At 46.3% G+C, this 12,009-nt stretch overlaps 2 protein-coding genes across 2 annotated transcripts; one reads left to right on the plus strand and one right to left on the minus strand.

The window, feature by feature from the left end:
* Positions 1 to 1,333: 1,333 nt before the first annotated feature.
* LOC145554008 (stonustoxin subunit alpha-like) lies at positions 1,334 to 2,384 on the minus strand (the record flags this gene model as incomplete). The annotated part of the gene is made up of 2 exons (XM_081613227.1): positions 1,334 to 2,164; positions 2,312 to 2,384. Coding segments are annotated over 2 exons (603 nt in total), but the record flags the coding sequence as incomplete, so codon positions are not given.
* Positions 2,385 to 7,886: 5,502 nt separating this feature from the next.
* On the plus strand, positions 7,887 to 11,287 carry LOC145554051 (uncharacterized). The gene is made up of 2 exons (XM_081613312.1): positions 7,887 to 10,373; positions 11,275 to 11,287. The coding sequence occupies exons 1-2, from the start codon at positions 8,284 to 8,286 to the stop codon at positions 11,285 to 11,287; spliced, it is 2,103 nt and encodes a 700-aa protein (XP_081469438.1). The 5' UTR covers positions 7,887 to 8,283.
* Positions 11,288 to 12,009: the final 722 nt, after the last annotated feature.

The raw sequence follows: 12,009 nt of genomic DNA on the forward strand, positions 1-12,009 counted from the left end.
GAACACATTAATTTATGATGGGAACATTTCTAGATCTTCACCCATACTGAGATTATGCGTCAGAAAGATGATGTTGCCTTTGTTGAGATTTTGAACAGGATTTGGGTAAAACAACCAAGGTATGAACTTGCTCAGCGTGACAGAGATTTGTTATCACAAGTCATGACTGTACCAGAACAATGTCCAATCGAGGTATGAGACATATTTGCAACCAACAAGAATGTGGAATCCAAAAACATATGTTTGAGAAACTTCATACCAAATTATTCAGATTGATGCATATGATTTCCAAAAGGATCCATGTACAGGCAGAATGGCACAAAGGGACAAACCATTTATGTGTGAAATTATTTACCTGACACCCTGAATGTTGCAATGTTGACCAGAAATGTAGACGCAATGAATGTTTTGGTAAATAGTGCTTTTGATTTACTGACAAACATTGTAAGATCTGAAAATAATGAAAACATTTTTAAACTCTGCTGAGGATGGAGAACCAGTCTAGCAGAAACAACCATAGTTGAAATTCAATGTCTTATGATCTGGAATACATTGGAAGAGCAAATGAAAGTCTGAAATTTGTCCTTAAAGGTGGGGTACACAGACAGTTTTTTTGTGAAACTTGCATTTGTCAGTGCAATTCACAAAACCCAGGGTCTTGCTACACAGATAGCCATTGTTTCAATGAAGAACAGTTTTGAACCAGGTGTGGTTTATATTGCTCTCAGAAGGGTCACATCTGCTGGACTTGGATGAAGATCACTCTTTCTACATGACTCTTTAAGGAAGAGAAGCTCTAACTCTACAGTTTTTTTTACCCAACCTTGTTATTAAGCAGGGGTGAAAGTAAGCTGGTACAGTCCGGTACTATGAAACGGTAAAAGATTTTTTGCTTGTACGCAGTACTGAAAGAATAGCTGCAATAAAGCCTCATTCAGAATGGCTGTAATTTGAGTCAGAATAGGTCTCCTAGCAATAGAGAATTTAAAACACGACTTAATCTGTTCATAAATGTATAATTTTCTTATTCCAAACTATTTTTGGACTGCTGCGTGATGGAGCCTCTCTCCCTCTTCCACCTTCCTCTTGGAGCTCGGAGCTTTCATCAGCAGCCTAAAAATGTTCTCCGATATGCTTAACCCAATCCCAATTAAAAATAAACAGATATGATCTAGTTGTGTTTCATGGTATTTTGCTCAATTAAAACAACACAGCACACCTCGAAAACAACAGCCTATTAAATTGACCAGAGATTTCATTGGTATTTTTAATGCAATATTTAAATTTGAACAGGACAAGAACAGAATTAGCAAAAATTGAACCAAATGCAGAAGATTTTTTTTTATCTCTCTAAAACACATGAAGAAATACTGTAGTAAATATACAAAAAGAAGATTTAATATTCAAATCTGACGTGTTTAGAAAAATAGGAGCCGACAAAAACAGAAAATGTTCAGTGATTGAGGAAAACTGATCAATATTTCAATTAAATCTGATGAATGAAAGGAAAAAATAAGAGAAACAACATCTTGATATTCAGTGTGAAGCTTTGACTGGAAATAGATTGTAGAGATGAACTATCTGTTCAACAGTGAGAGAGTTTCTCTGACAGGAGGAAAATCTTTAGACTCAAATCAGCTCAGAAACACTGAGGAACCAGAACTTAACCAGAAACCAAATCCAGGAATCAGAGGTTCAGTGAATGTGGTGTTGAAGGTGTGGAGGAGGATCAGTGAGTCAGAAGAGACTCTGTAGAAGGACAGAATGCCAGCAGGACAGTCCACATACACTGATACTCTGTTAGAGTCAGAGGAGGAGGCGAGATAAATTACTCTCTTATTGTGCAAGACAGAGTAACCATGAATATCAGAGCATCTCAGACTCCAGGAATGATCATTCCATCCAAACAAACAGTCTCTACTGTCTCCTTTCTTCCTGATTCTTCTGTAACTCACTGATATATTAACTCCTCCTGTCCACTCAACCTCCCAGTAACAGCGACCAGTCAGACATGTTCTACACAACATCTGATCCCAGTGATCAAATCTGTCTGGATGATCAGGATATGACTGAAGCTCCATCACATGTGCAACCTTCCTGTTGTCTTCAGACAGTTTGATGTTTCTGTTCACTGTGTTTGTGTCGATGGTGAGTTGACAGGAATCTGATGGAGAGAACAAACACAATCCAGCTGCAGTTATTGATCATTTATTGATCTTTGATGATGATCCTGAATGAGTGATGTGACAGTTTGAAGATGGTTGAATGTGAGCTGCTTTGTTGTCATGAATCAGATGAAAAACACACTTACACTTCCTCAGACCTGGTGTCAAGAATCGGCCTCCAGCAGGCTCCACCCTGAAAGGAGGAGGGGGGTCAGACCATCAGTCTCTTTCAGCAGCAAACATGGACATTACATGTCTCTCAGACACACATTGTCCTCCACTGAGACAGGAACAGTCCAACATCTGGATTGCAAACTGCAGTGGATGTAGGAAGGACAGTTGGTGCTGCTGCAGCACAACTCATTTCTCCAAACACAGGAAAAGCTCCAACAGAGAGGAGAAAGGAAATCCCTCAGTAACAACCTGAAGAAACTCACTGAAGCCTAAAAGGACATCAGGAAACTAAGGAAACATTTCTGGAAGCTCAACCTGATTTAATAATCAGCATTAAAATCCAATCAATCTAAACTGATTAACACCTGGATTCCTGCTCCATCCACACTCCCACACACAGATGAAGGAATGAAACACTAAACAGCCCTGCTGCTGAAAACCTGCTGTTGCCTCACTGGAATATCCAGAAATACAACATTAAAAAGGAGAAGCTGCATCACATTCAACAAAGAGTTCAACAAGAACCAAACATTTGATCTGAGCTCAGACTCACAAACCAGGGAGAGGCTTCCATCATCTGACAAACACCTCCAACCTTTCAGCACTTCTACTTACAAGCACCACCAGGTGGCGCTGCACACATTTACAATGAGACCAAGAAGAAGTACAGCCTTTTTCCATGTCATTGGGAATTTTCCCCAAACTTTATTGAACAATCCCAAAAGCTTTCCCAACTATTGAAAACCTAAACACATTAGACATTTCTTGGAGCTGAACTCTAAAAGGTCTCATTATTGTTTTTAATTTCTACCACGGTCAACAGAGCTCAATTCTTTTTCCTCATCATTCACTGCAATTCTTCCATTTCTCTGTAAAACAAGGGATTCTCATTCCTCTCATTTATTTAATCATTTTCCAGATCAATTCCCAGCCTGGAGACTGTCTGCATGAAGTTTGCATGTTCTCCCTGTGCATGTGTGGGTTCTCTCTGGGGACTATGTCTTCCTCCCACAGTCCAAAAACATGACTGTCAGGTTAAGAGGTCTCTATAAATTCTCCTTGTGTGTGTGTGCATGATTGTTTATCCTGTCTGTCTCTGTGTTGCCCTGTGATGGACTTGCTTCAATTATCCAGGGTGTACCTGCTTCTCGCCCGAAAGAGATAGGCACTAGCACCTCTCCCAACCCCACTGGAGACAAGGGTGGACAGAAAATGGATGGTTTTAAACTAGATATTTAGCTCCCAACTAAACATTTTCCATCAGACTAACTAAAGTCGTTTCTCCTCTTCCTCCTCTATCAGACCTTCTCTGCTCCTGCAGCAGGTTCCTCAATACCTGAGAGCTTCCAGTCTCCAGTCTGGATCCTTCAGTCCAGCCGACAGCAGCTTCACTCCAGATTCTTCTGGATGATTGTAGCTCAGATCCAACTCTTTCAGATGGGAGGGGTTAAAGGTCAGAGCTGAGGCCAGAGAAGCACAGCCTTCCTCTGAGACCAAACAGCCTGATAAGCTGCAGACACACAATTTATCACATGATGAGAAGACGAGAACATTGAGGTAGAGCCCAAGGTCTGAACTGGACATTTTCAATTTGTGCTTAACCTGTCAATAAGATGAAATAGTAATAACACTCTAATATCATTCCGTGGGTAATAAAAATCAACATTTTGTCACATGTAGAATAGAAACATCCTTCATTGTTCCACAGCAGGGAGTTCAGTTTTACCAGCAGGTAAAAGGAGGAATCGGATATTTAAGAAAAGGTAAAAAACAAAAATAATAGGAGACTGTAGAGTAGGGATACATTTACAACAAAGGAATAATAATGCTGTACATTTAATAAAAACGGCATAATCAGTTTGAAAAAACGTGCAGCTGAGTAGGGCAATTTATAGTCATGTATAAGATGTGTATATTTGTATGTTGAAACAGCAATAGAATATTTAAAAGAAACTTAAAAGACTGCATGTAACAGCCGGGATGTATATAATTATTGAGTTTGTTGGGAGCGGTTCTGGTTATGAAGTCTAACAATTGCTGGGAGGAAGGATCTGCAATAAAGCTCATTTGTGTGCCTAGGATGCAGCAATCTGTCAAGTATCCAGAGTTACACTATCAATGGCAGACTAACCACTGCCTTTCTAAATATCTCTCTTCTTGGTTCTCTCAGCTTGCAGTAAATGAAAATCGATAGCATTTATGTGTAGAGACTTGTTAGTGACAGGATGCCACTTGTACATCCTATCACAGTTCTATGTTGGAATTCACTGAGATCCTGAGAGCAACACATTCTTTCACAAATGTCTGTTAAAACAGTCTACATGCCTAGGTGCTTGCTTTCATACACCTGTGGCAAAGGAAGTTATTGGATCACCTGGTTCTGATTATTTGGATGGTGGTCAAATACCTCTGGCAGTATAGTGTATCTCTGTTAGCAGCTAGTGGACAGAAATCTGGTTTCACCAGGATTGAGAACATTTTACCTGAGAGTTTCCAGGTTGCAGTTTGGACTCTTCAGTCCAGCAGAGAGAAGCTTCACTCCTGAATCCTGCAGGTTGTTGTTACTCAGGTCCAGTTCTCTGAGACTGGAGGACTGGGAGCTGAGAACTGAGGACAGAGCTTCACAGCTTCTCTCTGAGAGGTTACAGTCACTCAGTCTGAGGACAAAGGGGGAGAAATCTGTTATTAAACAATTCAGAAAAATTTATCTTTCATTGCAGTCAATTATGTCCTTCTTCAAAAGATTGAAGGAATCTGCAACTAAGTCTGCTAATGAGATCACATTTACATCATCTCTGATGGGGTTTAATGGACAGAAATCTGGTTTCTACAGGAAGGAGAACATTTTACCTGAGAGTTTCCAGGTTGCAGTTTGGACTCTCCGGTCCAGCAAAGAGAAGCTTCACTCCTGAATCCTGCAGCTTGTTGATACTCAGGTCCAGTTCTCTGAGACTGGAGGACTGGGAGCTGAGAACTGAGGACAGAGCTTCACAGCTTTTCTCTGAGAGGTTACAGTCACTCAGTCTGAGGAGACGGAGAGGAAAATCTGTTATTAAACAGTTCATCAAAATGTATGTCTTTCTTTCCAGTCAAAATGTTCTTCTTGGACTGACTTAAGGAACTGTTTTGCTTTTATTTGTCTTTATGTTGCCTTTTGTTTTGAACTTATTCAGTCTATAGTTGGGCCTCTAGCCATGATAGACTGAACTAAAGGCAACAAGGAGGTTGACAGGAGAAATGTTAAATTCTTCTATGAACTAAATTAATCCAGTGTCAGTTTTAACAGAATAAATCCAATGGAAGCCTGATAATCAAGACTAGGCTGAAGATCAGCATCAGAGCTGGTTTGAGGGCAAACATTAGATTCAATCAAAGCAGAGAGAATCTCAGATTTCATCTTTCTATTTTTTAACTGTTTGGACGCAGAGATCAAAAACTAAGCAACAATTGACAAAAGCCATTCTTTTGTACAACAATCAAATTGCTCAACAGTAGAGATTGTCCAAAAACTCCCACCTGCTAAACTAAATTTTGTTTGAGAAAAAAATATATGGCAAAACTAATGGAGGAGGAAAAAACCTTTCCAGACACCAAACCTAAAATTAGCAGAAGTGAAATATTGAGCAACAAGAAATTTACCGTAGCTTTTAATGTATTGGCTTTTGAAACACCCCACCAACCTGACATGTGAGGGATTTAGCCCCTCCCTAACAGGTGCTAATTTTGTGTACTTTATATATTCTAATTTATTTGTTAAATGTATTTTGTGTTTGGGGAAAGTAGCTTGATTTATTTACTTGTTTAAATCATCTTCTCTTCTCTTTGAGGTCACCTGGTCATGTGCTGCCATGGAAGCCCATGAGCAATGCTGATAAAGGACCTGGTGTTTTCAATCAGCCTCATTGGGAAAATCCATTGCCTGAGAGGGAGGAGAGATGTATTTTCGATTTTGTTTGGATCCAGATTGGTTTTGTTTCTAGCTTTGTTTGAGTTAATTGTAACTGTGTAAACATTTTTTAGGAATATAGTTTAGTACAAATGTTTGTTCTTTCTTTCTGGAAGTGTAAATGTTTCCACCCCTCTAAATTAGTCCTGGTGGAAGCCAATCCCTTAAAAGCCAGAGGAGACAAGGCGAGGTTTTATTATAGTATCCAAAAAAAAGTTGGGGAATTTAGGAAATGTAATAGAAATAAGAAAGAAGAAGACATTATATCTAGAATAAGATTTGGACATACAGGATTAAATAGTACTCTTAAAATAATTAATAAACCTAATACAGGTTGTTGTAATTATTGTGGAGAATTAGAAACAGTACAACATATCTTCCTAGAATGCAACAAATATGTACGGGAAAGAGAGGTATTACTCAGAGTTAAGTATGAATAAAAATAAGCTTGATATTAGAGAATTGTTTCAGAGATTGTCAGGGGATGTAGTTTTTTGTAGTATTTTTATTTATCTTAGAAGAACGGGTATTATGGGAAGATTATAAGCATCTGATCCATACTCCAACCTTGAAGGTGGCGGTAATGCACCTAAAAGTTGAAAAGTTGGAAGTGTAGAGGGGTGAAAAACAAGTCAATAGTAAATTAAAACAATAAGTAAGAAAATAGGCACCCCAACATAATGTTTTTCTTTCTTTAATTTCTCATTGTAATAAGTTCTTTAGTGTCATTTTAGTTAGTCCTGTGCAATTCCACACACAACCGCTAGGGGCGCTGCCGCGTTGGTGGCATGGAGAAGATTGAGCACACAAGAAGAATAAATCTTCCGGTTGAATGAGAAGGAAGCTCAACGTGTGTCAAGTCTTTCTCATACCACAGGTCCGTAAAAATATGGTTCTTTACATATATTTTAGTTGTCTTGGAAGTGTTGAAAAGGTTCTTAAATCGAATCTCAACTAATGAGTCGCGAAGTTCGTTTTGTGATTGTTATTGTGTACGAAAACGGGACTTGTTCTTAAGGCTAATTGGAGCTAATGCTAGCGGACGTATACACGTGTGCGTGAGCTAGCTGAGGAGCTGAAGGACTGCAGAACTTGTGTTTCGCACTTGAGAGAGTTCTCACTCAAAATACATTGTTCTGGTTTCTTTATTGCATTTTATGTGATTCTTTTGATGGGTTTGTTGCAAAAACCAGATAAACCATATCTTTAGGACATATATGAAGGTGAGTACCGAGGCACAGCATGAAAGGAGCATTGCGCCCTTTTCAGTTTTATATTAAGAATAGTTTATGTTAAATGTAAAATATTATTGTTCTATTGAAACAATGGACATTGTTAAAAGCTAAGATGCTTAAATGTTAAATTACATTTTTATTTTTGATAGTTAAATACAAAAGGTCTCTGCAAAGAGGACAAGGTTTTGAATTTAAAGCACTAACAACAAAATTAATATGGTTTATTAAGCTATTTGTGAATTAATTTTGTCAGTTGATAGAATTCATAATGCTAAATAGAGCATGGTAAAAGAATAGTTGTTTGGTTGAAAGGAATATTACAGCCATTTCTTATGTAATGAAGTTAATGATTCTCTACTGAAGTTGTCATGATCCGTGTTTCTATGTGTTTATTTTCTAGTTTCTGTGTGATTCTGTTCCCTGTTAGTCCTGTCTCTGCGTCTTTCCCCGTTGATTGTCTCCCAGGTGTGTCTCGTTCCCGTGATTGCCCCGTGTGTATTTAGTCTCCCCTGTTGTCTGTGTTCTTCGTCGGGTCCTTGTCTATTGTTTGTCTACTGACTGTCGATTGCTTGCCTACTGCTTGTCACCTGTCTCCTCGTTGCCAGTTTTCCTCGTGCTGTTTCCCCGCTGTTCCTTGTTAGTTTTGTCATTAAATTCATCATTTTTCGCTACATCCTGGTTCCTGCCTGCGTTCCTTACTCACCGGAAAACACCGCCTCATGACAGAAGGACCCGACCACTAAAGGGTGAGATACGCTTCAGGATGAACCCGACGGAGGTGGAACGAGCTTACCTCGAGGACTCCATTAGGGGCTATATGGAGGCCCTAGCTAAGCCGTACTCCGCCATGCGTCGGCTAGGCTTCGCCACAAGACTGGTACTCCAGTTGGAGTACTGGGCTCCGCGGCTGCCGGTTCCGGGGTTGGAGGAGCTTCTCTTGGAGGCAGAGTGGGAACGCCAGACAGCTATGGCCATCATGGCTGGCGACCCTCTGCCTCCTAAACCGGATACTCCACGCTTCCGCCCCGCCAAGCCTACCACCTCTGCATGTCCGTCTCCTGCCGTTGCCGCTGTCGCGGCCCCCGAGCCTCCCGAGTCCGCCGCTGTCGCGGCCCCCGAGCCTCCCGAGTCCGCCGCTGTCGCGGCGTCCGAGCCTCCCACGGAGTTTCCCGCTGCCGGCGCGCAGCCGCCGGAGGTCCCGGTCCCGGGGAACCTAGACGACCGGATGAATCCCTGGTGGGGGACTCGTATGGCGATCTGCCCACCAGGTGTCGGGCCACGGCGTCACCATCGCTCTGAGCCGCCGGAGGTCCCGGCCCCGGGGCATCGACGTCGCCGCCGCCCTCGACCACCCGAGTTTCCTGCGCCCACTGCCGGCGTGCAGCTCCCCGAGCTTCCTGCACCCGCTGCCGGCGTGCAGCTCCCCGAGCTTCCTGCACCCGCTGCCGGCGTGCAGCTCCCCGAGCTTCCTGCGCCCGCTGCCGGCGTGCAGCTCCCCGAGCTTCCTGCGCCCGCTGCCGGCGTGCAGCTCCCCGAGTCTCCTGCGCCCGCTGCCGGCGTGCAGCTCCCCGAGTCTCCTGCGCCCGCTGCCGGCGTGCAGCTCCCCGAGTCCCCTAGTGTCCCTCCAGCGTCTCCTAGTGTCCCCCCAGAGCCTCCTAGCGTCCCCCCAGAGCCTCCTAGCGTCCCCCAGAGCTTCCTAGCGTCCCCCCAGAGCTTCCTAGCGTCCCCCCAGAGCTTCCTAGCGTCCCTCCAGAGCTTCCTAGCGTCCCTCCAGAGCTTCCTAGCGTCCCTCCAGAGTCCCCTAGCGTCCCTCCAGAGTCCCCTAGCGTCCCTCCAGAGTCCCCTAGCGTCCCTCCAGAGTCCCCTAGCGTCCCTCCAGAGTCCCCTAGCGTCCCTCCAGAGTCCCCTAGCGTCCCTCCAGAGTCCCCTAGTGTTCTTCCGCCCGAGCCCCAGTCTCCAGCACCTGCAGCAGCCGGCGCTCCGCCCGAGCTCCCAGCGCCCGCAGCAGCCGGCGCTCCGCCCGAGCTCCCAGCGCCCGCAGCAGCCGGCGCTCCGCCTGAGCTCTCCGAGTCCGCTGCCGGTGCGCAGCTCCCCGGTGCACCTCCCGGGACTCCAGCCGGCCTTCCTGCCGGTTCCCCGGCCTCTGCTCCGCCAGAGCTCCCAGCGCCCGCAGCAGCTGGCGCTCCGCCGGAGCTCTCCGAGTCCGCTGCCGGTGCGCAGCTCCCCGGTGCACCTCCCGAGACTCCAGCCGGCCGTCCTGCCGGTTCCCCGGCCTCTGCTCCGCCCGAGCCCTCGGCCTCTGCTCCGCCAGAGCTCCCAGCGCCCGCAGCAGCTGGCGCTCCGCCAGAGCTCTCCGAGTCCGCTGCCGGTGCGCAGCTCCCCGGTGCACCTCCCGAGACTCCAGCCGGCCGTCCTGCCGGTTCCCCGGCCTCTGCTCCGCCCGAGCCCTCGGCCTCTGCTCCGCCCGAGCCCACGGCCTCTGCTCCGCCCGAGCCCTCGGCCTCTGCTCCGCCCGAGCCCACGGCCTCTGCTCCGCCCGAGCCCACGGCCTCTGCTCCGCCCGAGCCCTCGGCCTCTGCTCCGCCCGAGCCCACGGCCTCTGCTCCGCCCGGACCCCAGTCTCCAGCGCCTGCAGCAGCCGGCGCTCCGACCGGCCCACCGCGGCTCAAGCTCCGCCTCCAGCGTCGCCGCCCACCGCGGCCCAAGCTCCGCCTCCAGCGTCGCCGCCCACCGCGGCTCAAGCTCCGCCTCCAGCGTCGCCGCCCACCGCGGCTCAAGCTCCGCCTCCAGCGTCGCCGCCCAAGCTCCGCCTCCTGCGTCGCCGCCCGCCGCGGCTCAGGCTCCGCCTCCTGCGTCGCCGCCCGCCGCGGCTCAGGCTCCGCCTCCTGCGTCGCCGCCCGCCGCGGCTCAGGCTCCGCCTCCTGCGTCGCCGCCCGCCGCGGCTCAGGCTCCGCCTCCTGCGTCGCCGCCCGCCGCGGCTCAGGCTCCGCCTCCTGCGTCGCCGCCCGCCGGACCTCCCACGAGAGGTCTACCTCCTGTGCCGTGGTCGGCCCCCGGAGGGTTTTTGTGTTTATTTCGTTTTGGATTTGTTTTTTGTTTTCTGGACTCTGGCCTCCTACCGTCGCCCCTCCGCCCACCCTGTTGGGATCTGGTTTTTGTTTTCTGGACTCTGGCCCTCCTACCGTCGCCCCTCCGCCCACCCTGTTGGGTTGTTTTTTGTTTGTTGGACTTTTTCTTGTTGGGCGCCTGGTAGTCGCCCCTTGAGGAGGGGGTACTGTCATGATCCGTGTTTCTATGTGTTTATTTTCTAGTTTCTGTGTGATTCTGTTCCCTGTTAGTCCTGCCTCTGCGTCTTTCCCCGTTGATTGTCTCCCAGGTGTGTCTCGTTCCCGTGATTGCCCCGTGTGTATTTAGTCTCCCCTGTTGTCTGTGTTCTTCGTCGGGTCCTTGTCTATTGTTTGTCTACTGACTGTCGATTGCTTGCCTACTGCTTGTCACCTGTCTCCTCGTTGCCAGTTTTCCTCGTGCTGTTTCCCCGCTGTTCCTTGTTAGTTTTGTCATTAAATTCATCATTTTTCGCTACATCCTGGTTCCTGCCTGCGTTCCTTACTCACCGGAAAACACCGCCTCATGACAGAAGTATGTGATACCTGAAATATGTTGTATATGAAGTGTTTATAACACATGAAAATAAATCTTCTGGTTGAATGTGAAGGAAGCTCACCGTGTGTGTCTCATATTTCCCATATCACAGCATTACACCTTGAGGGAAGATCATTCTATACATTACCCTCAGTCATCCAAGGTTTCAGGGTAATAAGTACATGATGATGGCTATTGGCAGGAAAGATCTCTGGTAGCACTTGGCATTAGTGCTACAAGAGCCAAAACTTTCTCCAGCTGAACAGAAACAAATCTGAAGTTATTGACTTTGGACCTAAAGAGGAGCGAACTAGAATCCATGCACAGCTTCAGTTATCACAACTAAAAACCAGCGATCAGGCCCGAAACCTGAGAGTAGTGATGGACTTTGACCTGAACCTTCAGAGCCACATTAATACAGTCACAAAGTTAGCCTTCTATCACCTGAAGAACATCTCCAGGATTAGAGGACTAATGTTTCAGCACGATCTAGAGAAACTCATCCATGCGTTTATTTTTAGCCGCATTGATTACTGCAACAGCGTCTTCACAGATGTGACTAACAAATCAGTCAAACAACTGCAGCTGATCCAGAACGCTGCTGCTTGCGTTCTGACTAAAACCAGGAAGATAGAGCACATAACACCAGTTTTAAAGTCCCTACACTGGCTCCTTGTAGCTCAGAGAATAGACTTTAAAATACTGTTGTTAGTTTATAAATCACTGAATAGGTTAGCACCACAATACATTAAAGATCTGTTATTGCTGTACCAACCGTCTAGACCCCTCAGATATTCTGGTTCTGCTCTGCATGCCGAGAGTGGAACTCCTTTAATCAGTGGTCCAT

Source organism: Poecilia reticulata, chromosome 12, assembly GCF_904066995.2.
Source record: "Poecilia reticulata chromosome 12, P_reticulata-male-v2, whole genome shotgun sequence".
Taxonomy (NCBI): Eukaryota; Metazoa; Chordata; class Actinopteri; order Cyprinodontiformes; family Poeciliidae; genus Poecilia; species Poecilia reticulata.